Genomic DNA, 27,518 nt, shown 5'->3' on the forward strand with positions numbered 1-27,518 from the left:
GAGAAAGCAGAGCAAAAGTACACTTAAAGGCCAACTGAGCTGAAACTAAAGAGCAATGATGGATGCAGACAGGAAAAGGCACCATTAACACTGAGACTAGTGAAATAAAAGCTACACAGTGTTTTCTTAAAGCATCATATCCAACGAAATAAAAGGGAAGGCAGAACCGATGCTTCACAGGACGGCAGCTGTGAGCAAGTGGCACACTGAATAAAATAAAACAGAGCGTAATAGATTTAACACACCTGCCCCGGCAGCCCAAAGTGAATCAGTCCATCTGGCATTTTGTTAGATTTTCCAGATGGCCAGTTTAGGAATGTTGGAAAGGTAATCTTTTATTAGAGCCTGCATTAATTTCAATCAGCTGAAAAGAGAAGTCACAGGAGCTGCTGGAAGTCACTTAGTCTGACCTGCTAACGTCCATTATATTATTTCTAGAGTTTATCAAACAATTAAGAATACACACAAAGACTTCAGACAGGCTCAGCTGTTACACATCACATTAAAGTTAACTGCCAGGTCGGGCGAAAGCATAAAATGTTCCTATTTTTCATGTCGGTCAACCGAGCAGGAGTATTCATATTCATCGCTCTTTTAAACTGCACTCAGTCAGCTGGCAGGTGGTGGGTGGAGGTGACGCTACCTGAGCTCCACATGTCACATCTGCAAAACTACAGCAGACTCCAGCACCACAAAGCCTATAAACTGGACATACACGCACACGATGTCTATTAAAACGGGTCAGCAGAGCACTGCAAATGCAATTGATTTACTGTGTGCTGCGTAGTGAATTAATCTCCATTTCACTGGTTCTACTGCGACTACTGACGGCACACAGAGCAGCTCCAGAGGTTAGTCTTTGACTTTATGTTTGACAGCTAGCACATATGTAAAGATACCTCACTGGGAAAAGGAGGCGATGTATTTGTTGCATTGCTTTAAGTTGCATATGTCGGTTTGTGACCTTGTGTCGGTCTCTCAGTCAGTGGTCCCCTGAGCATGAATCACGCTGACTTTGGTGATCTCCTGACTTTGACTATTGTGATTAACAGCCAAACTATCAACCATGAAATTTGCTTCAGACATTAAAGCGTCCTCAAGCATAATTTTAATGATATTTCATTGACCTTGACAAGTGATCCTTACCATGTAGCTACACTGAATGCATAACAAATGCGACACCGATGCTGACTGATGACTACGTTTTCATTATAATCAATGCATGTGGCGTTACCAGGCGTATGGACAGTGGAGATCCATGCTGCAAACATACAACTAGACCAGTTTTCTTTTTATATTTATGATTGTTTTTCCACAGAAGTTGGTCAAAAAATGTGAATATTTTCTTACACTAAACCACTGACATACAGGTAATGACTACCTTGTATCAAACAGGGATCAAATCTTGATTTATTTTCCAGTGTCAGTATCTTCACCTCCATTCAGAGTCTACTGCAGTCAGTGGATGTTTACTTGTTCATATCAGACAGACTCAATGATACACTTTAGGCTCCACAGTGCTGGGTCCAGTAAATGAAGACACATTGATCTTAGCATCTTGTTTGGCCACAACCCACATGTGAGCAATGGGTGTAGTCGCTAAAAAGGCCCCAACAGACGCATTTAATTTTGCCACGACGTTAGATTTTTCCTTCTGGGGCCACCAGCAGGTCAAAGTTTTTACCCTCTCAGTGAAATCTCACTACAAAATGGATTTGCACCAAAAAAACAGACATTCCTGCATCCAAAATGATCAGTATTATTATATCACGAGGTGCTTGTCTTGTTGAAATAGCGGATCGTCACAGAGTGGTAGACATTGCTGTAGTCGTGTCATATGAACTGTGTGTCATAGCTCCAGAAGAGCAGAGACAAGCAGAACAGTCGGTGGAAATAATTGTTGAAGTGAATGTGTCACGACACAACTAAACAAGCATGTGTCCATCAAAAGTTTACTCAGCTTCTCAAACATCCTTTAGCCTTAATGCATAGCGACGAGGCCGTGAAGCTCATCGAACACGGTGGACAGACTTATACGAAGGTTTACTCTTGATGTTGTGGATGAAGCGGGAAGCTGACGGAGCGGCGACCAGAGTTTTGGAGTGTGTGTTCATGATGACAGGGCAGTACTCTGCCGTAATGACAGGAGATGCAGCAGCTCAGCTAATGGCAGCTCTTAGGCCTTAAGCCAGCCCCATTAAGCAGCTGTAATGCAAAAAGCTCACTACCCAAGGACAGGAAACACAGAAGCCCGACTGAAGAGCACTTATCAGAGCACAAGTGCGTGGAGGAGTGGGTGTCCCGGAATCCATCCCAGAGGGTGAAAGGAGTTTGTTATCAGCAGCAGCAGTGTTATCATCCAGGTAATATAATTACTATGAACATATACTGTATCATTTGCTAGATATTCTGATATGCTACTTCCTCTTCATCCTTCCCACTACCGCACTCCGTATTTTCCATTTTAACACAAATCAGAGGCACATTTTTTCCTATTCCACTTGGGCCAGTCATCCAAAAACCCACAAGAAAGGTCTAAATTAATAATCTCCCCTGTGCTTGGCTTTTCTTTTCCCCCAGGAGCTTCTGCCTCATGCTTTTTGGAGCATAATGATGCAAGCTGGGTCTCACACCCTGGATGACAGACGGGGGGAGGCGGGGGGAGGGTTGTAGACCGAAGGTGATGGAAAAGTCCAGAGCAACAAAAGATGGCCCGACGTTAAAAAGGCAAATATAGATGAACTAAAAGAGACGATGAGGTATTTAAGGTGAACAAGAAGCCAAGATGTGGGGAGAAAAGAAAGGAAGAAGGGGGCAGGCTGGCCAGAAAAGAGTGATGAAATATTTAAGGAAACAAAGAAAAAAAGCAGACAGAGAGGAGGAGCAGAGGAGGCTTTTACCAGACAGAGATTAACTCCCCTCTGTCAGACCACCTGGCCGCTCTGCAGCACACAAATACACACCGAGACAACTTCAAGTGTATGTGATAAATATTGATATTTTCAGTATTTAAACACTCCACTGCAGCATCACAATGGCTGGAATATTAACGTCCAAGAAGCACTCAGGACTTATCTCTTAATGAACAATATCCTTACAGCAGTGACGTTGGATGACACTCTTCTTGACGATAAATATACGGGTTCTTACGAGGCAAACTTGTTTTCATTTCTACAATTTGAAATACATAAAGAAGTTCCCGTCTTCAACTGGTGGACGTCTGTTTGAGCTGCGCTATTACATAAAGATGATTGAAACTGTGTTTTAGGTGAAAGCCTACAAATATTTACCGAAGCGACATGAAGGAAAGTTGATTTATATCACAGTACACAAATCTCATCAGCTCTGAAATGAAATCCCTCTGGCTGTGGTTCAAACTGAGAAAACAAAATGGCAGTGCGCCCGAGACACAGTGGATGAAGGGGCACTTTCATCAGATTATTGAAATACATCACTGAAGTAAGACCACGGCAACATCCGTGCGGGATGATTAATCAGCCGGTGAGCTATGATTTCAGATCTGCAAAGATATGGCGTTTGGCGGATTGCTGACGGAGCGCGTCGGCTCGCGGGAGGTTGGATCGCTGGTCATTTAACCCGGTGCCTGGAGAGTGCCAGAAGTCTGGCATCGAAATCGCCCTCTTATGAGTTACGCACAGTTACAGTAGCTCCGTCTGATGCTGTAGCCTAAAGCATGTTCAGAGACTGTAGGTGGATGAGCTGGTTTTTCATCGTGCATGTGTCTCTGTGCTGTCTGTGGTATAAATGAGCGTACTACAAAGCAGCTTCATGCTGTGGGGTTACAAAGAAATAGTTGTAGTGCGCTGCATGCACACGGTTCGACAGTATCATCGGGAAAAAAAACAAAGCGATTGTCTTGTCTGCTCTGTTATCAGGTGTTAGGTAGCCAGATATTAACCAAAGTTTAAAACGAGTAAATGAGTCAATGCAAAATCTCTGCAGTACACAAACAACAATTAACAATATTCTACAGTAGGAAAGTTACAGATAGATAGATAGATAGATAGATAGATAGATAGATAGATAGATAGATAGATTCTCAGATCATAGCATATCACAGATTAACCACAATTATAAATACTATACTCACAAAAACTCACTCATTCAATATTTTTTATCATGAAAACGCAAGATATCTGTCATGTAACAAGCTAATCTGTAAAGAATTACAGAACCAACAGGTCTTTTTCAATTAACTGTCGCTAAATGTATCTAATTTCAGAAAAACATCCACCGCATCACACAGCGTCCTTGACAACAACACATTCAATTAAGTGTCTATAGCTTCATTCAAACAAAGCCTCACAAAGGCAGTAGCATAAATTAATACAAGTCTTGCAGCAGTTTGCAAAGTACTAAAAAGGCACAATGTTTAAATAAGATACTTTTTAAAAAAAACAGCTGTAATCAAACCAGTGATTCTTTAAAGTAATAAAAATAGGTAGACTGATAAAACTAATAGTAATATAACAACACCCAATAATAAATTCTACTAAATATATAGTGTCTGAAGCCCAGTGAATTCATACAATCCTCTTACTCGTAGCTATTCATTGTCTTGGTGACAAATGGAATGAATTTGTGTTGAAGTACAGCTGGATATTTTGGCATCCTGGCTTTTCTGTCTGATGGCAACACCTCAAATTTTGGATTCAGGACGTCTGTCATATCATTTGGAAGCTTCTGTGCCTCCCTGAGCTCAGATTTTACATGTAAAGACTGTAAGTAGTGATCTTCCTTAAGGATTTCAAAGTAGCTGCATCAGTTTCAGGATCCTGTATTGAGCACACTGGTTCACCGTCATACTGTTTACTGGGACACTTAAACAGAAGAGAGTCATTGTTAATGTTATTAATAACACATGCGGCTCATTAGTGTGACAAGTCAGTAATTTGCCACATTATAGTGCATCATAACGCAGCTGCATACTTTAAAAACTAACCCTAAGCAGAAGCTACAAGAGGCTGAAACGACTGGCCAGCCACCACTTTCCCTTCTCTGTAAAAAAAAAACCAAAACATCAATCCATCCACTGCTTCATCTCATCGTTTCTCATACAAAGGGTACAGAGTATTTATTACCCAGTTTTTCACGAGTCTGGGAAAAGCTACTCGTTCATCCAAACTGGACGAGGCACAGCGCTTTGAAGTTGAGGGCCCCAGTATGCCAGGCAATCCTGCTCCACTGTGTCAGCGACCAGACGGACTGAACACCCCGTGGGTATCGCTGCATCCTCGATCCTTCACTGTCTGTCTTACTCCCTCTCTCCCATCATTATCTCTTTCTCTCACTCTGCCTGTCTTCACGGGATTGGAAGGACGGAGGGCGTGAAAAAGCGAACCTAGACTGAGAATTGCCAGACCATCTGCCGAGCCAAGGACTTCTCTCTTCCAGACATTGACCGTCTGAACCTTGGCAACGACCGTTTGTCCTGCTAGAATACTGATCTCCCCATCGTGTACGTGATGCTGCCTGGATACACACTGAAGAATATATTAATTAATCCAGCATGGAACAGAATCGAGGAGATCTAATATTTCATCAACCTAATTTCCATTGGTCAATAAATCAAAAATTCATTATTGTGGTGCCAAAAAAATACAAACGCATACTTTGTTTTCATTTTGGTCTCTAATCAGGCTGTTTATAGATACATTCGGACAATTTTTTTGTTGATAATTTTGAAAAGTAACTGCAAAAAAATACACAAAAACATAAATAACCAGCAGGAATAAGAATGTAAATTCTCTCTAGTGGTCCCTTGAGGCTGCACGGTTCCTAATATTACACAATATAAAGTGCTGTAAAAATACATAACATACTGACTAGCAACAAAAGAGTTTATGTCTATCTGATGGCGTTTTGTCATATGATGATGTCCAACAACGAAAGGATTCATCCTCTTTGGAGCACGATTCAGTAAGATTGGGGGGTCTACCTGTTTATTTCTTGGCCGCTACGGTAACAATTATTAGTAATCGAGGAGCCTTATAATCAGTATTTGAAACCAATGAACATTTGCAGGAAAAATCTTTTGAATCCTGGTCTGAGATTTTAGAATAACACAAACTCCAACACAAAAGCCTTTTTTAAAATGTTTTATATTCGTTTAAGTGAAGATAACGTTCCAACGTTCATCCTTTAGTGTTGGCTGACTATGATGTGCTGCAGCCACTACAGTGACTCTAATGGCCTTTCTCTATTTGTAGTCACCAACCTGTAACCTTGAGCAGTGCAGCTTTAAGTTAATTTATTATCTTGGGAATTGGTTAAACTGGCGACCTGGGTGTCCCCTGCCTTCGCCCTAAGTCGGCTGGGATAGGCTCCAGCTCCCCCGCGACCTTCGTGAGGATTAAGTGGTGTATAGATAATGGATGGATGGATGGAATTGGTTAAAAAACATATTGATAATCTGAATAATACTGAATGTTGGATCTGATAACCTGATAACTTGTCGATCCCTACAATAAAAATCATACATACTCACTAAAACTTTAAGGAATCGTCATTAGGTTGAATTTTTTTTTTGCCAATCTGTTGAGTAGTTGTTGAGATAGTTATTACAGATGCAATACTGAAGAGACTAAAACCTTGATTATACTCCAGAGAAACACACTGACAGCTGCAGCTAGCACAGACACGTAGTTGTAGTTATCATACTGCTTTCTAGTCTAAAATGTGCAGTATATCGGCGGTAAGTACTCCAAGCATGCATACAACTAGTGTTGTGGCCACGTGGACCCTCTTAAATACACAAAGGACAACACTGGCCTCACCATCTAACAGTAACAGATTCTGGATACCAGTGTTCAGCTGTCATAGAGTTATTTGTCTGCTGTAGTAACCCAGCGCCACGAGGTAATGAATATCCTTCTACGGGAACCGCTTTCATGTCAATATCCCCTGAGTGCACCGGGTCGGCGCTCAGTAATCTCTTTATGGTTACTTACAATTTAATGAACTAGTTGTTACACATGGATGGTGGCTCACAGGAGTAATGATAGGCTTTGTGAAATGATATAAAGAACAGTCAAGGAAAAGAACGCGACGGTGTGTGTGTGTGTGTGTGTGTGTGTGCACAAGCTCTCCCTATTACAATTTAATTTATCATTTGGACAAGGTGAGCTGCAGTTTGCTGATACTGGAGGAATCGAAACAGTCACCAGAGACGAGAACAGGAAGGAAAATGCAATAATAGGAGCTTCTTTGTGATGCTATTAAGGCGAAACAGCCACAAAAAAAAAAAAAAAAAAGTCCTTTTGTTTATTCTTCAACACGCATTCAAGATTGGCAGCTTATTATCACGGGTGGGACACAAAGAAGATGCAATCTGTGAGAGACAGGCAGGAATTCTGGCACCTTTGCCGGCTTTAAAATGGGGGAAGGGAACTCCAGATGTTCCTATTTATTCAGAGCAGGGGTCATGAGGAGAGGCTCCTAATGAGCTTTTTTTTTCCACAAAAGTAAGCAGGTTGAACTGCTTTAATGGCCTAAAATCACTTCCACAGTCAAAACAGACAAGAAGATAAATGAAGCCAATGCAGATCATGAGTGCCAACAAAGGCAGGACACTTTCCACCTCTCTCTCTCTCCCAGGCTTTTTGACCGTCTCTCTCTCACACACACTGAATCCTACTGAACTGTCTGCTCTCCAGCACATCTGGGATCATTTCTCCAGTGATTCTGCAATATTGTCCTCTTCAGCTTTCTGCTTTAATAAAGAGGGGAGGAAAAAAAGGCAAGCTAAAAAAAAAAAAAAGTGGGCACACACGCAGAGAAACAGGCGGCAGTAATCGCCTTTGCATTTATGTGCGAGCTTGTTAAGCCACATTTGAAATGACAGTATTCCCATATGTGGGTGAAGGTTAATGTGTTGTGAATTTGACCTAATTTTCAGGAGCCACTGTGTTGATGAGATCACCGAGGGAAAACCAAGCACAGGAATACAGTACTAATGCTGCTGTCACTCTACATCCACCTGCCTCCATGTTGTAATATAATTTTTGCACTAGTGAAGAGGTTTATTGTAAGGTTTACATAAGAGCATGTACACAGTAGGGCATGGCAGCTAGCAATCTGCTGGACATCTATCAGATGGTCACTCATGCACATCCTTCCAGTCTGTTGCATTGATCTGTCTATTACCAGCCTGTCGATATGACTTCCATCGGTACAGTAGGCTTACGTGTCCTACTTTAAAAGCCTGATGTAAAACACAGACCTAATTTCACTATCCTCCATGGAGACAAATATTTAATTTTGGATGTTATTCCATAAAGGAGTCTCTGTTGGCACCATCTCATCCCTGCTGAATCTGCTAACTTCCAACGTCACACTGTAGCTTATTGTATTATCTCCATAATCCTTGTGGCTGCGTTTCACCAGATTTTTTTTTTTTTGTGTGTGTTACAGTGTTTGGGATGGGCTAGACACCGGACTTGTCAAATTGATCAAATACATGAAGGTTATAAAGCGATCTATATGCTGCATTTTCAATGTCACATCGATAAGTCTGGTTGTTTATTTATATAAGAACCCAGTTTATTCTGTACACTAGACTGAAGCTAACGCAGCTTCCACAGTAGTCCTGAGATAACCTTTATCGCCATGGATGTCATACAGTTTAGAATTTTAAAAATTGTTATAAAAACATGTTGAATTAACTGTATGGGCATTTGGAAGCATTCAGTTTGGAGAGTTGTTGAGCTGTAGTGGAAAATAATGGTGGGCGTTTCTGTAATTTTGTTTATCATAAAAGATTGTTTTTGCAGGTCTGATAGAAAGTTTTCTCCACTGACATTCAAAGTACTGAAACTGCAACAACATTTGATGCCTAATCTGTATTTCCTGTAAATATAAGACATACATACATCTTGTTCTTAATATAAAATCCCACATAAGCTGTAACATTCAATGCACGTATCAAAACTAAATTCTACATATAGTCAATATGCAGTAAACATAGTTCAGATCTTTTCCTTGTCAGTCATTCTGCACAGTTTTTACTTCAGCAATAAAAGCCAAGTTACTGCAGCTAACGAGTCCGTCGAGATGAATGCTGGAAATTTTGCAACCTCTCGTGGTTGTTTTATTTATATCTATTGTGGTTTTAATTGTGCAAAGACACAGAGGCTTCCATTGTCCAATCATTTACAATTTTGTGGTGGTTAGAACTCGCTTATCAACAGACGCCACCCAGTAAACACACTGAATTTCTCTGGTGAAGGGTGCAGTGTTTGGGGTGAGGTTAAAAATACAGAATGACCTAAAATAATAATCAAGTCTAACCGTTCAGTTGTTTTATTTCCACGACAGAAAGACCTGCTTTATTTTTGCAAGTCTTTCTTTGCTTCCCTTCCACTCAAAACCACACCTGCCCTTTCCCCCCCGATGCTGTAGAATCATGACTTTTAGGATTTTATTCTTTTTCGTTATTGTCAAGAAGCATTACCAAAGTATGGTTCTTACACTGTGTGATCGATAAAAGGACTATATGTGGGGACATAAAGAAACTTTATGGCCAGCAGTTTATTCACTGACTTGATTGGAGCTAACTGTTGGTCTACGTGGCTGTTAAAGATAAACAACACCAAACTGCTGCGAATGACAGTCAACACAGTTAAAATGAACGAGGTCCAACGGGAGAAGTGGTCCTGTTTGCCTGCAATTAGTTGTATCAGCATGACCCCTGAACTCGTGATTATACCACAAAATTCTTATCTCTTGTAATTCAGCGAGCACAAGACCAAGGCAGATGCTCAGACAGTTGGTCCACATTCATTTGTGATTCAGACACTTAGATTTACGAGTTGTTGAAATTGTGTACTGTGATTTATTAGCCGATAGCAAAACCTCTGGTGCGATGGTAATGCATGAAATCGGCAGCAACAACACACGACAGCACTCTTTCCAGCAGTTAATGTTGCCATGACAACGATGTCATCGATAAGGAAATGAGCCACATTAACCCTTTATGGGGCTAGTGACCATATTCGGTAACTTCCTTGGACGTTCAATACGTCCACCCTGTGCCTCTCCTTGAGGTTGAAGAACCATGTGCACTTTGATTTAGTTTTTATATTAGCGCCAATATCACTACCTTACGAAAACAAATGTTCCAGGCTCTTTATAAACGCTTTGTTACTGGTTTGCATTGAACTCCACTTGGATTTATTTTTTGAGATTAGTACCACTAATACCACAAACCCCAAGAACAATGTGACTAAATGAACTTGCCAAGCACTTCATAAACCATTGTTACTGGTTGTGTAAGTACCATTACCTCAAACTAAAATGTTTCTAAATAAATGTTTTTTGCAGTTTGTTACTTTTTCTTTTGTTTATTATAAATTCCTTTTTGTTTTGTTTTTTTACCGTAGATGGGCAAGTTACCATATATGGTAACTTTATTCATCTTGATTTGCAACATTTTTCTTCACAAAAGTTACAAAATATTCTTCAATAACACACTAGGGTTAAAATCTCAGTATTTCAAGGAGTGCCCTATACAGGGTTAAAACCACATTGATCTGGGGACATGATCACTTTGAATAAACTTCAAATTTCAAACTTCAAATGTATGATTTGTCCCCGATGGGTGATTTGCTATGCAGCAGCTTACACTAGCGTTCATAATGAAAACAGTAAAAAACACATTAAAGGAAATGTGTAAAGTCAATATCCAACATTAATACCAATGTTTTAATCAATAGAAAATGTATTTCAAGCTACAAAGTCTAACACTATATACTGATTATAACATGAGGCATAGGCTTGGTACGAAGGCCTGATCTAAACCTTAAGGGTTTTTGTTTGTTTGTTTGTTTTTATATGCATAAATCTAAAACCAACATTAACAATAATAAAAAAAGTTAGTTTGCTGACCAAAGTTTAAAACAACAGAGCGTCCAGATTTCAGTGTAACCACATTATTCCTTTTGTCGTAGAGGAATGCAATGAAAACAGACAAAAAGCACGTACGACGTAAACTTTAATAACTCTTTTCTTCAAGTCTTAGCATTTTTTATTTTCCTGTCTGGTTTTGACGTGTGTTACTCCCTTCCTTTCTACTTCTTCTCTTTCCACGAACCATCCACATAAATAAATGACCTGTCACATCAGCATAAACCCAGCAAACCCTCTCAGCGGCAGTCAGCACCCACAGTGAAGAGGCTAACAACTGGAATGCAGACACAGCTGGCTCTCAGCTGGTGAATCAGTCTGGTAAATAATAACACACAAGGAAAACGCATACAGTAGGTCGACATGTGGCGTCCATGGGACATCCAGGAGTTTCAGGCCTTGTTGTCCTTCAACCCAAAGAGTATGGACCTTCTTATCAAAACGCTCAAAGTTGTTCGTTTCCCTAAAATTCAAACCTCATTGGACAGAAGGTTTAAGGAATTTTCTAATAAATTACAGAGAGGAGAATGGCGGGAGGTTTCCGTTATTTATGAATATGTTTGTGAAAGCCGTAAAAAGTGTCATAAATGTTAATAATTATACAACTACCAGAGAATAGAGTTCGAGTTTGAGGCAACTTCAGCAGTATGAATTCTAATGTCCAATCATTTCTAAAGGCTCTTTGTTTCTCAACTCTGTTCCTTCTTAGACAGACAGCCATACCCACTGTGTTACCATGGTGACAAGCAATTGAAATCCAGACAGCTGGAATTAATAAATTCTCCAAAAAATGAGAGCTGATTGACATTTATGCAAACGTTTCTCACTTGTGATGTAAAATATCTGGCGAAAAACTCTGTTGGAAGGCTGAAATAATAGTCCTGTGAAACAAATTCCAGTATACACACATGAGCCACAGCATTTAAACCACCTGCCTAATATTGTGTAAGTCCTCCTTGTGCTGCCAAAAGAGCTCTGAGTCGTTGGGTCATGGACATGGGACCTCTGACAGTGTCCTGTGGTGTTTGGCACTCGGATGTTGGCAAGCGGATCCTTTGGGTCATTTTGCTTGCGGGGTGGGGCCTCTGTGGATCAGGCATGGGCAGATGCTCAGTCGTATTGGGAGCTGGTAAATTTGGAGGCCGGTTCAACACCTTGGCTTCTTTGACGTGTTCTTTAAGCCATTCCTGAGCAGTTTTTGCAGTGTGGCAGGATGCACTGTGCTGCTGGAGGAGGCCTCTGCCTTCAGGGAGTGCTGTTGACGTGAGGGGAGCTGCGCTTTGTCTGGAACAATGTTTAGGTGGGTGGTACGTGTCACTCCAGGACTTAAGGTTTCCTTGCAGGACCTTGCATTGTGAGATGATTTATGTTATTCACTTGACCCAGTGCTTTAAATGTTGTGGCTGATGCATGATGACATTCTGCTCACCAATATGAAGAGTCCCTTTTTAAAATGATAAACTTAATAGACCAACATGAAGACTGGATGCTTTCAGATTAATTACATTTTCCTCTCATGGTTTTTCCCAATTTGGAAAATGTCCTGACACCTCTGTTGGTTTCAGAAGGATATAAACACCGATAAGATTGCTGTGGCTTCCTATAGTCGCTTTGTTTACACTGGCTATCTCTGATCCCGTTCCCTACACAAAACACTCTGACCACCCGCTAGGAGTCACTAGACTGTGGTTCCAATACTTCATCTTGTTACTTTAAGTACGTACTACAGCTGTCCTCACAAAGTATGCACTGTTTCAGTATGTTTCACGTAGTATGCATACAATTGGGACATACGACTTCATAATAATGCGTCTTAAACTTTTGACTGTGGCAGTTTGCAATGCGAAATTAACCGTTATCTGTCCACGTATTCTTAGTGGCTCAAGCTTGTTCATAGTCACACGACACACCGCGGCACATTTAACGGAAGTGTGCAGAGGATTACGGATCAGGATGGATAGAAGAGCACGCTGGCTTGCATACTTTAAAATCTGATAGTGGACATCTGGTTAGTTAAGGTATTCTGGATTTTATGTGCTGTGTATTGGGACCTATTAAACCGCTTTCTGGCACACTATATTATATGGGACTATGAATATTCAAATAAATGTTCGCTTTTACCTTAATCAGTCTGTAGAATTTGGTGGCAACTAGCGGTGAGGTTGCAAGCAAGTTGCATCCAACTCCCTTGTACCTCTCCTTCCAGGAGTCCAAGAGAACTTATGGCAGTTGTATTAAGAAATAAAATACATATGCAAAACAACTCACTCTAGAGCCAGAGTTTGGCTTCTACAAAATGAGCAACTGTAGAAACACGATGAACTCCATGGAAGAAGACCCGGTCCCTATGTAGATACGCAAGGCTCCTTCCAGTAACACCATAACCATAAATGCTATTTTCCATTTCTGCTAATAGATCCCCATAAATCATGCACTCTGGTTTTTTAACTCCCCACCTATGAACGCTGCCACCACAGCAACACTCCAAGATCAGTGGAATGAGCCCAGGTTTCTGCTGCATCATTTGCTTTTCCCCCTGCGCCACCTGGTTCCAAATGTCAATTGAACTCAAACAAGCCTCGCTCCTAAAACGGATTGCTTCGGCCAAACTCATCCAACAGACTGCTGACACACCAGGCTTTATCTGTGGCCCAAAAGCTGACACTTTCCCCGCATACTGCAGCCTTTATAAGAGGCTTATGTATTTATGGTTCATGTGAACTTTTCCTGGGTTCATCAGTTTGTTTAGAGCAGTGACCCACCATGACTAACCCAATAAATTTTAATATGTTTCGTGGAGTGCAGATTGTATTGTGGTTATTAAATATATGTGAAGATTGAGAGAGAAATGTGGAAATATGAGGTAAGCGAGATGGCACATGAGGAAAGAAAACGGAAAAAAAAATTGTTCTGTGTTACAGAGACTAATATCTATATTTACACTGTGATCAGTGCCCATAGGCGAAATACAGAGCTGAATTTGACCATGATGAACTCCAGTGTGGATGTCTGTGTGTTTGTGTTAGAGAGAGTGTGGGTGGTTGTATCATCCTCCATGGATGTACTCTCACTCGTTGCCCCACTCCCCACTCATTGCTCTCTTATGTTCACTCAGCTCTGCAGCGCTGTCATTTTCAGTGTAGAATACCAACAGCACAATGCACACAAGGAGGAATTCATTATCTCTATGTTCACATGAGGTGTTTGCCTCACAGCTACACTGCAAATGTTAAAACTGTGAATAATCACAAAATTTCAATTTGTTAAAGAAAACCGACTTTTTTTTTTGGCCATGAAAAGACATTCGCAACTATATTGTCGCAATCATTTCTATTTAATAGATGACATGAATCAATTCAAGTTCAATGTAGATAATTTTCTCAAATCATGTACAGTGACAATTAACAGAAAAAGAAGTATTGGTTCTGTAATTTTACATGGATTTGTTTGTTAAATGAAGAATATCTTCTAAATATTATCTATAATTAAAGGCAAGTTAACTACAATCTATCTATCTATCTATCTATCTATCCATCCATCCATCCATCCATCCATCTCGTCGCATGTCCAAATGTCTTCAATGGCAAAGGCTGATTTTAGATTTATTATTTTTTATTATTTTACAGCATTGTTTTATGCCCACCTATAAGAATATTACATTTATTATTATTATTTTTTACAGTGTATAATACGTCATTGTGCATCATACTGTTCCTGACCGCCACACCACGTGCGGGAAACAAACACATCACACAACATCAAGGAGCTGCACTGATGACAGGACACACCTTAAACGTGAGCTAGCATTGCATGAGCTAGCAAAGAATGAAAACACAGCACTGCTCCTGCCAGCCTCGCGCCTGGAAATGCGATGTGGGCTAAAATTTCGCGAGTGGATTCCGCGACACTTCATCAAGCCTCCCAACCAGGAAGCTACAGTTTCAGTGAGAGAATGGACCACCCTGATTCTCACTGCAGTGGCACTGCAACACCCTGCATAGTTGACATGCACTGACCGCTGCAGCTTCATCAGTGCAATAGTAGCCATACGTGAAAGGAAACCAATTGCATTCCTTTCAGAGGGCTTTGCTTCGCTAAACGGCACAACTTTAATTGTATTTAATGCCTGCTGTTGAGGTATTTCACTTGCTCTCTGACTAATAAAAGGGACAGATTGGTTCCTGGGGGTGATTCCATTTTGAAATACAATGTGGGTCTTATGACCACTATTCCTCTTTGTTAGGATAAATTTGCTCTCAGTAAAATTCAGAGCTCACAGCAACATCACCACAGCAGATGAACGGGAAAAAAAAGAAATGTCACAACTGATCAGGGTGAAAACGAGTTGACATTGTTGAGAGATCAACCATCATTTTAATTGGTGGAAAAAGCCAAAGGGAGCAAACACAGATGCCAGTAGATTCTAACTCTAATGGACAAAAACAGTATCACCAGGAAACTAGTCTATGAACAAATTGTACAGGAATGTTAGTTTTGGTCATAATTTGCCTTAATTTTCTTGACAAAAAAAATCTCAAACCTTTCCCATCTACCTACTGTCTGTGTTTCTTGCTTTGCTGGATGTATTTAGTAATGCTGATGTGCTCCCATACTGAAAAAATGTGGTGAATTCAAACTTCTGTGTACACACAGATGCCAGTTTATCAGCTACACTTTGCTAAAACAAACACAGTCCTGCTTCCTAAGGCTAGTATGCACGATACAGTTTACTGTTCAGTTTTATTGAAGCCGTTTTAGAGAGATATTAAATCAACTAAGTGAGGTAGGTTTGCAGTTTGGCATTTGAGTATACACGTACACTCACTGAGCACCTTATTAAGAACACCTGCTTACTCACGCTATTACGCAATCATGTGGTAGCAGTTCAGTACATTAAATCCTGCAGATCCAGGTCAGCGGCTTCGGTTAATGTTCATATCAAACATCAAAACGGGGGAAATAAATGTGATCTCAGTGACGTTGACTGTGGCATGATTGTTGGTGCCAGATGGGCTGCTTTGAGTTTTTTTTTCTGAAACTGCTGATCTCTTGGATTTACATAACAGTCTCTCATTCAGAATAGTCAGAAACACAAAAACCGTCCAGTTAGATGGCAAGAAATCACCTCGTTGATGAGACGGTGTCGGAGGAGAACTGCCAGATTGATTGGACCTGACAGATGTTGAATGGTAACTCAGATGATAGCCAGTCTTGTACAACTGATTTCTATTGAGAATTTGGTTCTATCAGCCAACTTTGTACACTTTGGGCCCCCTAATACCAATCAATCATCCCTTGAATGCTACAGCCCACCCGAGTATTGTTGCTGCTGGCCACATACATGACAATGAGTTCAGCGTCTCCCCAGTCACCAGCTCTGAATCCAGATGTGGTGGGACCTCTGAGTATTCTGATATAAATAACACTAGTACAGCTGCTGCAAGCCATTCAGTCAGTTTTATTGTGCCAAAGCCAGAAACTATCTGACTAGAGAGAGCCTCTTATGTCACCATAACTCTGTTGTCATAGCCACAGGACTTTGAGGACGCTCTAAATGAGAAAGCAAGCAAGAAGGACACCGATAAAAACAAAGACAGGACAGATAGACATAAAAAATAACGAAAAAAGCTGCAGCTTGGAGGTGTAATATGCAATGACAGCCAAAAGGATATATACAAGAGGAGACAAGAGACAGCGACAAACTGTTCATACTAATATGTACACAATTAGTAGAGTGGATAGAAAAAAAAAAGAAAGGGTGACTATGATAAAAGAGTGTTGCTCAGAGGAAAAAGATAGAATACACACAGGATTTGAATGAGAAGAAGGACTGCAACCAATCTCAAGAGCTCGTATTAAGTCCTGATACCAGCTTCTTCATATATTAAAAAAAAATCAAACAGGGTGAGATTAGTCACATTTCTTAAATGCAAAATACATGATGACAAATCCTTAAAGAAACTGAAGCTTCTCTGGAATGAACTCATCCTACTTAGATGTAAGACTAACTTCATTTTACACTGAACAAAATGTGTTTTACCACCAATCCACACAGATACACATCATTTTCCACTGCACGAACTTTAGAGCGGCCCAAGGCTTCGTAAAAACCGCCACGTAGAACCTCTTTCTGGGCTATTTTCCGGGAAGATAAAAGTACCTAGTCCAGGGTGGCTACTTCTCAGTGGTCCTGAAAAACTGCTGTTTAGTGCTCAACGCTGATTGGTTAAACTCGGAAAACACAATGCTGATTAAATTAAATTCGGACAGGACAAGAAGTAATTTTCTCCTCGAGTAGCAGCCTTCTCCTCTCCAACATCAATAATGTATGGTTCACCATATAGGCTAACATAGCAGGCCTCCATTGCTCCATTTTCCTCACAGAAGTGCAGTTATGTCCATGAGCTACTACTTGTCATCATTTAGCGCACTCTGACTTAAAGTTGTGATTGAAGCTGTCAGATCCCACACCACGATTATGGAGCCACTCGTGTAAACGTTCACACCACCAGCACCAAGTTCCTGCAGCGGACACCCACCCGACAATGCAAAAAAATGCACACACAAAGTGAAACACCCATCTCTCTTGATGCTCTTATTGCCTTGTCCCGAGGCGCACAAACAGGACGCACATCCTATGTCCTGATTGTACCGGCTGCACAAACACATATTCACGCAACCACACACACGGGATGTGCACTTAATCTCAGCTGAAGGGTAAAGGAAGCGCTGGTAATGGTCACTCTCTCTCCTTCGTCTACATTTGCTCCAGAGGAGGTTCGCAAATAATTTCACATGATTTCGTCCTCTTTTATTTCGGCAACCTCCCAAAGGGGATTCCAAAAATGACCGCTTTTATCCAACTAAAGCCACAACAAAGCTTTCCACTGTGCACTTTCCACAGCGAATTCAAGTCATATTTTGGCAGGAAGGTCATTCACAGTCTGTGTCTGTGTGAATGCATTCGCAGTGAAGGAATGATTTATGCAGTGACACAAGGAAAGAAGAGTTTCTCAACTCTTTTGGCCTTCAGGTTTTTCACACAGAATTGAAAAGTACAGTTTTTACAGACAGTCACACACACACATACACACACACACACAGTGAGTAGAGTAAGGAAGCTTTCTGACAGGCAATGAGCTCATGAGATCTGAATGTCTTCCTGTGGTGAATGCTTTTCTGTGGCTTTCTCACAACTATTCCCCTTTTTCCTCTTTTTTTTCTCACACTTTTTGTTTGCCCGTCCTCTTCACACGTACAACTTGCTCTCCATGTGCTAATTCTTCTATCTGCTCCATTTAGAGCGAATATAAAAACAAAAAATAAAGCTTATTTCTGGATTTAGTATTCTTAATCCGCTAAACTGTTGTGTATTATTCCTGCTTCAGGAATAGCGGGTTTTGGGTTGCTAGGTTGGCGATTTAGCGCTCAGTTTAATGTGCCAGCCTGTTTGTGAGAGAGCGTGCGGGTAAACATTAAGCTTGACAAATGGCCAGTGGTCTAAATCAGGCTCAATTAAGATTTATGGTAGGCGAGGTACCCCGAGTAAAGAATTTAGACAGTTTAAGTGTAGATGTGCTTGCATTTGTGCGTTTTATAGCTTTTCTACAGGAGATATTTATTTTCTATTTTGCTTGTTACACATGAAATCACCATAACAGCATATCAAATGAGAAAAATGCTCTTGTATCTTGAAACAAATCTTAAAATTGTTTTATGCTATGAGAGGCTTAACGGCCTTACAGTTAACAGCAGAAGCGGTACCATAAACACTCTGAAAATGGCTTTCAGACGTCTTTCCAACCACATATGTGTGCCTGACATCAGAGCAGCGTGGGCCTCCTTCATAATTGGGGTGTTTGCAGATATGTAATTGCAAACACACTGAACACAGCTGGAATGCTACTTTGAATTATATAGGATTCACGTCAGTAGGTTAAACGTAAAGCTTTTGCGAGAGAGAAGCATGTATTTATGTGTGTGTGTGTGTGTGTGTGTGAGTGTGTGTGTGTGTGTTCTTGTGCTTGGGCTGAGTTTTAGACATAAGTGCGTGTGTCCTCTGGGAACAGACAATCATTTATCACCACATGGACTCCCTTTAGTGGTAGCTGGGGAGCATTTTTGCTGGTGTCTAAAGGAACAAAAAGGGGTACTCCAAAGGCCACTCCTCCCCCTCCCTGTCTTGGTCACTTTTCTCCCCTTTCAGCGTCCCTCTGTCCTCCCTCCCTCCCCCCTCACCGGCCCTGGCACACTGCTCTTTCTGTGGTATCCCACCAAAAACAACTGGACCATTTAAGGGGTCGCCGTGCAAGTTGCAGCTTTCTAATCAAGGGGGTATTCAACAAAGCAGTCCAAATGGTCTGTGCAACTGTTTCTATGCCAGCAACATGCCATTATGCTTTATTGGAACGTTGGGATCGTTCAGCGAAACGCTCAGAAATAGCTTTGATATGAAACAGAATTCAGTCTTTCTGAGATTTTACTGGCAAAAGTCTCTGGCTGGAGGTCATCTGGCAAAACCGAGGGCTGGGTGACCTCAGTCTTCTGGAGAGGTCGGCTTCTTTCACAGAGAAATCCCATCGTGGCCATTATGCTTCTCCCTCGAGCCCAGTGGGCTGAGAGCAAAACTAAAACTGACAGGAAGGTAACTCTGGGCAACGATCAATACGACAGCGAGTCTCTGTTGCCCCCTGTGTTGTTGGAGGACACTGAAGAGGTCTTTTATGGACCAAACTGGAGGCTGACTAGTTGTACTGTATGAGTTTGTTGTTCCTCTTTATTTTATGCAAGAGAGCAGCTGTGAGCTGCAGGGTTTAACTTTGTGTTCAAATTGAACAGCCTGGAGGATATAGACAAACATATTCACATTGTTTGAGGTCAAAAGACTGGAAAATGAACAAGTTTGTTCTTTTGCTGGTATCACCAGATCTCTAATACTCTGCACCTATTTAGTAGTAATGGGAGTTATCCACCCACCTACACATAATGCGTCTGCCAGTTCACATTGGTGCCCTCCCATCCATGTCCACACGCTCATGCACACACAGACAAACACGTAATCATACAGCACATGAGAACAGAGCGGCCAGATATAGCAATAATAAGCTCATGCTGTGGCCTGATGTGTTAGCTGTGTTGGCAGTTTTCTGCTACACCACTGAGATGCTTCATGCTGCAAACAGCAAGAAGCATCTCAGCCAGGACAAACATTGGTTTATACACTCTGTTATTCTCATTTCAGCATTCTCGTCATCAGACATTTTCGAGCCCAACGATTTGGAGGATCAATAAGTCGCGATAAAGCTCAACAATGGTTTTACCAGCATTTGGAAATCATGATAAGGTAACTCTGACCTCTATTGGATTAACTATAAAGTGCTGAATCTGCCAGATGATTTTCAGTGGAAATAAAAAGCAATTTAGAACAGCAGCTTCCAAAGTCGGGGGTTGGGATCCCCTGAGGGGGTTTGCAAGAAATTGAGCGGGGTTCATGAACAAACAGAAATGCATATTTTGGCAATAATTGTTAGACAAGATAAAACACCTGTTAGTCTGCTGCTTCTAGATACTCAATACTACAGTTCATACATGGAGATTACTATGACTGATGTTCTCTGCTACAAGCCTATAATAAATGACTACAAAACAATACTATGGATATTAGACTGTTGTGTTCTTTTGTGGTGTCCTAATACTTGTGTTTGGATAGGCCTGTAAGTCATTTCAGCCACCTCTGAGGACAGTGGGGATCACGAGTCTCTGGTAGCAATATATTGGGGTCGAGGGCTAAAAACTTTGGGAGCCCCTGGTCCCAAAATACAAAACTGTCCAAATAAACATGCTTTCAAAAGTCCACGACACCACAAAAATCATTGCACAAACAATACATAACGTTTTAGGGATAAAACATGCCAAAACAAATGTCTGACCTTTTAACAAAACAGGTCAGAAGTTGTTCTGTTGGCTGTCAGTGGGTTTTGCAATCCGACTTTCAGAATACTAAAATCAAATGAGTCCACAAAGAATACACATTTGTGGGTTTGTGGAGTAACATGAATACAATATAACTGTTAATGAGTCCAGGGCCTGTGTTGAATAATAATCCTCCTTTCTCTTCTTTTTGAATCTCTATGTGAAACTTTCAAACAAACCAAGACAATGCTGCTGGAAAAAATAACAGATATTGATCAAATATTATCTCTATTTTGCAATACTTTGCATTTGGAAACACGAAAACTCTGCAGAAGTTTCGAAATTCCTCATCTAAGCACTATGGCAGCATTAGGTACAGTTACACACAGTGGTTTAATTCTGCTCACAAGCCGACACTAAAACAATATCATCCAGTAATTTATGGATACAGTATTCTCAGGTATTTTACAAGCCATATTATGACTTTCAATTTGCAGTATTATGATATTTGGGAGCAATATATGGGATAAACCTCCAGGCCCAAGGAAATTATTACCAGTAGACTAAAGTGTTGGTCTTAAAAAGCTAAAGAGCTTATGGTCCCGTCTCACAGAGGCCATGTTTGAAAGCAGAGGCCACGGATTTAAACTTCCAATGACCCATTTTCTCTGTCAGCATTTTTTTGAAGTGGAGTAAATGGCAGCTTCTCTCTCTGTCAGCTGATCCGTCGATCCCAGCGGGGAACCAAGACTTTTCTTTGACATTTACGGTTTACATCCGTTTCTGGTTGGTGGGATTCCTTCATCTTATGTCTTTAAACCAAACCAACCAAGCAGGGTTAAAGACTGACGATATCTTAGTACAGCTTCGTACAATACCTCATTTATCGAGGATAGTTTCAAATTTCTGGAGAAAGTAATCTTGAATATAATTATCTTCATATATTTTCATTGTGGAGTATTAGGTTGACTTTTTATTGATTAAGTAGTTGGGTCTATAAATTGTCATAAAATGGCAAAAAATGTTTTATGAGTGTTTCCGAAAGCTCAAGATGATGTTCTCAAATGTCTTGTTTTGTCCACGACTCAAATAAATTCAGTTTACTGTCATTGAGGAGAAAACAAATGAATAAATATTCATGTTTAAGAAGCAGGAATCTGAGAATTTGGGATTTTTCTTCTTTAAAAAAAATTCTGATCGACTCTCGAAATAGTTGTCGAATAACAATTAGATAATGTTAAAATCGTTTAAGTGTTGAAGCTCTAAATTTACTTGTTTAGAAATGAAGAATAACCATATATGCTAACTTGCTACAGTATCTTGACAAATACGGATTTCTTTTTGTCTGCCTCCCACACATTCTGATGCTTTTTTTGTCCTAAAATATATGAGCAAGCGTTGCCATTTAATTCATTCTGTTCTCCTGCTTAATGACTTGTTAATGCAAAATGTTTTACACAAGAGCAGAGAAAGTTTTGACATCCCAAGTTGAGGGGATTATGCGAGTGGCAGAAGCTCACTTAAAAATGTGTGTAATTCAGTGCTACTGCCTTGAACATCGGTGTGCTGTACATGACGGCTGGCTAAATGTCTGTGTTCTCATTATAAATCATTGTAAAGCTCCACTGTCCTGACACGAGGTCAGGCCATTCCATGCAAATCTTGGTCTGATACTAAGTAGGCACTGCAGGGTCTTGCTCTCCTGAATATTGTCAGTCTGTATCTGCTGCTGAGGGGAAGAAAGGCTGTTTAGCCCCGTCAGCACAGAAGCTCTTGTCCTGTATCCCTCCCAAGGTGACTTCTCTGCTGTTGGCAGGCAGAGCCATGAAAACAGCTCCCCAGACTCTCTCTCTCCCTGCTTCTCCCACACAGCCGTCATCTTTCAGATACCGCTGGGTAATGTGCTTTCATACCTTTTCTTTTTTTTCCTCTTACAAAGATGTCAAAGCATGATTTTTTGTCTTTTTTTTTTTTTCTTTCTTTCTCACTCCTTCCTCCTTACCTAATTTCCATAATTGCAGGTAGGAAAATGTAAGCAAAGACAGAAAAGAGATGCTTGTGTTCGTTAAAATTCTCTTCGATGCCTTTAAGCCTCGTCTACAGTCAGGTTTGGGCTGTGGCTCGGTGCCAACACATGAGCACCTGACCTTTTCCTCTTCCAGTTCTCACAGTGGAGAGCGTCCACCTACGCAGCAGCACACGTACCTCCCACACAATCTCGCTCTCTCACACTCATGCAGAAAAAGAAAAAAAAAAATTGGACTTGGAAAGCGACTGTCTGTGAATGTGTGTGGTTTAGTGTCAGTGATTGCTGCCTGGAAATACAAACTTCCCCGCTTTCTATTAACAGAACTTTTGGGTGGAACTTGCAGGTGTGTGACCATAAGTGTGAGCAAATAGGCCATTGTCCTGTGTCGACAGTAGGTCATCTATTTTGGTCCAGGTTAATTCTCTACATGGGAGTAGGTGTGCTAATTTCCTCTTTCTCTGTCTCTTCCGGTCTCTCTCTCTCTCTCTCTCTCTCTCTCTTTCTCCCTCTCTGTTAATTGATTAAGAGGATTCAACTGGCTGGTGCACAGACGGCGACCACCAACACACACTTGGGCGGGATGTAAACACTCACCTCACTTTAAGATCAGCTTGAGACTGCTAATACATGCACACAAACACATTTGCTGTTTTCACTTAACTGGACCCTGCATTGACTTTTATCTATTCCCAAATGAAACACCCTAACTTTGACCATATTGCTATATGCCTAACCCCAACACTTGGCCTTACATTAACCAAAAACCAGCCCTTAACCCTAAAATCTAGTGGTTTCCCTTCCCTAATGTGGCTTGAATCCCACTAATGTGACTGTTTGAACAGCTTCTGTACATTTACTTTACATCTATTCATGAGGTTTTTGTCCAAGTTGTTGTACGAATGAGGTATAGTCCAAGCCACAGTAGATCAGGGGGAAGCCACAATTTCACTGAAACACACTGACGCCACAAAAAATTAAATAAAAAAACGATGTTGTGCTTTTCTGCAAAGTGCTTGTAAGTTCACTGTATGCCACAATTTCCACATGGCAAAGGGGATTTTTCTGCCAATTGCTATAATAAATCACTTTCTGTCAAGCTACAGGGCTTCAGGTTGGAAGTTTTACTCCTGCAGCTGCTAGCAAACACCTGATTATTAGTTCTCACATACTTAAAGAAAGAAATGAACCAAACACAACCCAACCAGCACCATTATCACCAATACTACAGCAACCCAACATGTACGACAACCGACAAGCAGTACAGCACCGGCTTTATCGTCAGATGCCGGGCCTGATGTTGAATTTCTTCTTTCTAAAGTCTTTTTGGATAAAGTTTTACATTGCGCAGATTAAAAAAAACAAATAACTTCCTCCTGTCCACAATGAATTGTTGCCAGCTGGTAACACACTGCAGATTTTTAGAATGCAACTGATTTTGGTCTTATCATAGCCAGACTGCATTACTACAACACAGGACAATTATAGAAACACACATTCCCAGGCAGCAACATCCTAACAGCCAGGCTCTGCACAGGAACTCCTCACAAACTCATCTTCACTCATCCACTGACAGAAAATACACACATGAGAATAAAGCTGTTAAATAACCTTGACACACTCCCCCCCTAACAGCAGGATCACTGGTGACATCCTGAAAGTTGTTTGCCATCCAGAGCAGGTCTTACCTTTGTGACAGTCATGCAGAATCAGTGGGTGAGGAGCAGGCCAGTGTCCCCTTCAAGCAAAGAGCAATGCCGCAGGAGTGGCAAAGTGATGAGGAGGAGAGGAGGGCAGCTCTGCTGAATATGCAGAGAGAGGGAGAGAGAGAGAGAGAAAAGAGGAGGGGACAGACAGGTTAGTGTGTCTGGCTCACTAAGTACGAAGGGGCTGATTGCTGCTGCAGTGAAGTAATGGCTGGCAGTCGGCGTGCGGTTGGTTACTACAACAGGGAAAAGCTCCCCGCTAGGATACACCCCTCCCTCCTCCCTCACCAGCTGCACACACACAAACACAGAGTGATGATGCGCTCAAACACCGGCTGCCCTACTCTCTCTCTCTCTCTCTCGCTGTCTCGCGCAATATGATTAGAGGACGGCTAATACAGCTTATTGATGAGCAGTCAGGCAGGCAGGGCTGCAGGAGGAGGCGGAAGCAGCGCTGCCTGCCTGGGACAGGAGAGGACTGCAGAAACAGAGGGAGGGAGGGAGGGAGGGAGAGAGGGAGGGAGGGAGTTGGACGCTGTGTCGCAGTCTGCTACTCAGGCTTGGAGCTAGCTGCACGTCATCTGGTGTGCATGAATGTGAGTCTGTGGAGGTGAGTGACAGGCGTTCATGAGGAGAGCTTTCTAGATTTTTGCACCAAGTTCAAACTACATGAAGTCGAGTAATTTCCATATTTGAAACCAATGAAGAGACCGAAATGCATTAGTTGTTAAGCCACGCTCATGAGGACACTCTTTGGTTTTGTTTATATACCTAACTTTTAACTAAATCTGACATGTAACCTTTAACCTAACCTTCTACTTAGACCTCAATAAAAATTCAATATTAATGCTGAACAACTTTCAGTAGAACCAAACTATAATGATGTGGTTTTGCTGTATTATTTTTATTTTTTTTACCAAAGTGTGTTGTTTAAATGTAGAAAATTGGAATCAAAAACAAATTACATGTATGATGTCTGAGAGGAACACGACTGATGATCAGTTTGATTTGATTTTGCATACTGTTACATACTTACTCCTTTAAGCAGTTGGTACACTCCAGACTTCAGCCGAACAATTAACAAATTTCAAATTAAAGTCAACAAGCAAACTGTAAAGTCTACAATTTAGTTAGGTATATTAAACATTGAGACTGATGTTGTGATTCAAATGTATTCAACTTGTGCAGATTGAAACTTTCAGGGGTTGTGCTCATGTGCCAGATGTTTAACAGATAGTTCAGACTTGCACACTGACAAAAGCCTCGTCCTGTCATCTAGTAGCCAAATAACTCTTAGACTCTGCAGCGTTTCTGACTCAGAGTTTCAAGAATTGTGTCAGTGGTTTTACAAATTCATGCCCTCCTCCTTGTGGGCAAGTCACACTTCATGGTATCCTTGACAGTCATGCTCTCTCATACACAATCTACACTGAACTAAAGCCTGACTTTAAAAATTACATCCCAAATCAAACTGCAGTATGAATCAGAAACATCACGATTAGATGTTTTACCAAATTGCTCAGATCGCCCTGAAGCTTGATATTCATGCAAAATGTAACTGTACACTTGGGCCCCAACTCTTGACCTTCTACTTCCAAATTTAAATGTGGGTCTAAGTTGTACACGTAGATTAATCTCTTACAGAAATCAGAGATGGTATGAGATGAGATGGTATCTTAATTTTGGAGCATTTTTTTTCTGTTTTGTTTTCCTCATTAGGACACGAGCGTAGTAGCACAAAGGCCTCCGCCCACACTCACAGTGTAACACATCTTCGTCATACTAATTGTCTAAACAGAGGGATGGCCAAGATTCCAACTCAGTTACCATGGCTTAACTTCCCACAGCGGAGTGAGACTCTTCTCCAGTGGCTGCGACCCACAATACTAGCTTTGTTTTTGGATCTACACGTTACTATTTGTGTGTGTACTGCAAGTGTCTGTACATGCTGGAGTAAAGGTCAATAAGACAAAGAGAGTCCAGACTGAATGATATCACAGAAACTGTCAGTTGCACGATGGAAATTTTGATTTTCTGTCTTATTGTGGTTTTATCGTAGTCACGTATATTGATTCAGTGATCACTTCGCTTCACAATCTCAGCCTTTAGGAGTGATATCTGAGGCCCCTCTCTTCGCCTTTCCTGCCTGGAACAATAGCATTTCCTGTGTCTGTGTTCATGTTGTTGGTCGGTATGAAGAGGAACTTTAAAATCGTTGACAAAATATCTGGAATACTGTAACACTGTCAATAAAGTCTGGACAAGGTAGAAAGCAGCTCTCCATTAATAATCATGACTACAATATCATCATTTCAGAAACACATACTATGAGGGCTTCATGTTTTTGTGTCCTAAAATATATAAATAACCAAGCTTTGAATTACCATTTTCATTTCAGCCTGATGAAGTTTGACTTTTGAGTCCACTTAAATCAACAGAACATAAGTTTTGTTAGTCATTTCTATAACCATGACTATGACCTAGTGTGAAACTTGCATGTTGTGCCATAGCACTGACTCACTTGCATTTAATTCTGTGTGATCTTGGAAGTCTTTCCAATTTGCACCACAAATAAGGTGTGGGAGGAAAAGACATCATCCGCTGGGTGGAGGTGACAAGTCTGAGGACCTGCAGACCTGAAGGAGCCACCAGGTCTCACTTGTTCCACCACATGTCTCCTTGAATCTATTCAAGGACGCAGAGGAGAGACGAGAAAACAAGTGAGAAAAAAAAATCAAAGTGAAAATCAATATACACAGATGTCAACAACACAAACGCAATAATAAACAACGGTGGTCGCTGTCAGGCTGAACTGCACGCTTTCTTTCTGTTCCAGTGAATTATTCCAAGTCTGTTTGGCATTAGGAATTTCATTTCCTTGTTGTTTACTGTCTGACCCTGTGACAGCTTTATAGCCAGGAGGAATCCACCATATTTAACAGTTTGCTGCC

The 27,518-nt window shown here is 41.0% G+C and overlaps 1 protein-coding gene across 1 annotated transcript in view; it reads right to left on the reverse strand.

The window, feature by feature from the left end:
- The window catches only part of coro2ba (coronin, actin binding protein, 2Ba), a 55,437-nt gene extending 28,120 nt beyond the window's left edge, over positions 1-27,317 (reverse strand). Inside the window, exons 1-2 of the mRNA XM_008304605.1 lie at positions 27,089-27,317; positions 24,550-24,663 (exon numbers count right to left, since the gene is read on the reverse strand). Of these exons, the coding sequence (XP_008302827.1) occupies positions 24,550-24,564 (15 nt within the window). The 5' untranslated portion in view covers positions 24,565-24,663; positions 27,089-27,317. The remainder of the gene's footprint in view (positions 1-24,549; positions 24,664-27,088) is intronic.
- Between the last annotated feature and the right edge of the window lie 201 nt (positions 27,318-27,518).

This window comes from Stegastes partitus, unplaced genomic scaffold, assembly GCF_000690725.1.
Source record: "Stegastes partitus isolate 25-593 unplaced genomic scaffold, Stegastes_partitus-1.0.2 Scaffold41, whole genome shotgun sequence".
NCBI classification, from domain to species: Eukaryota; Metazoa; Chordata; class Actinopteri; family Pomacentridae; genus Stegastes; species Stegastes partitus.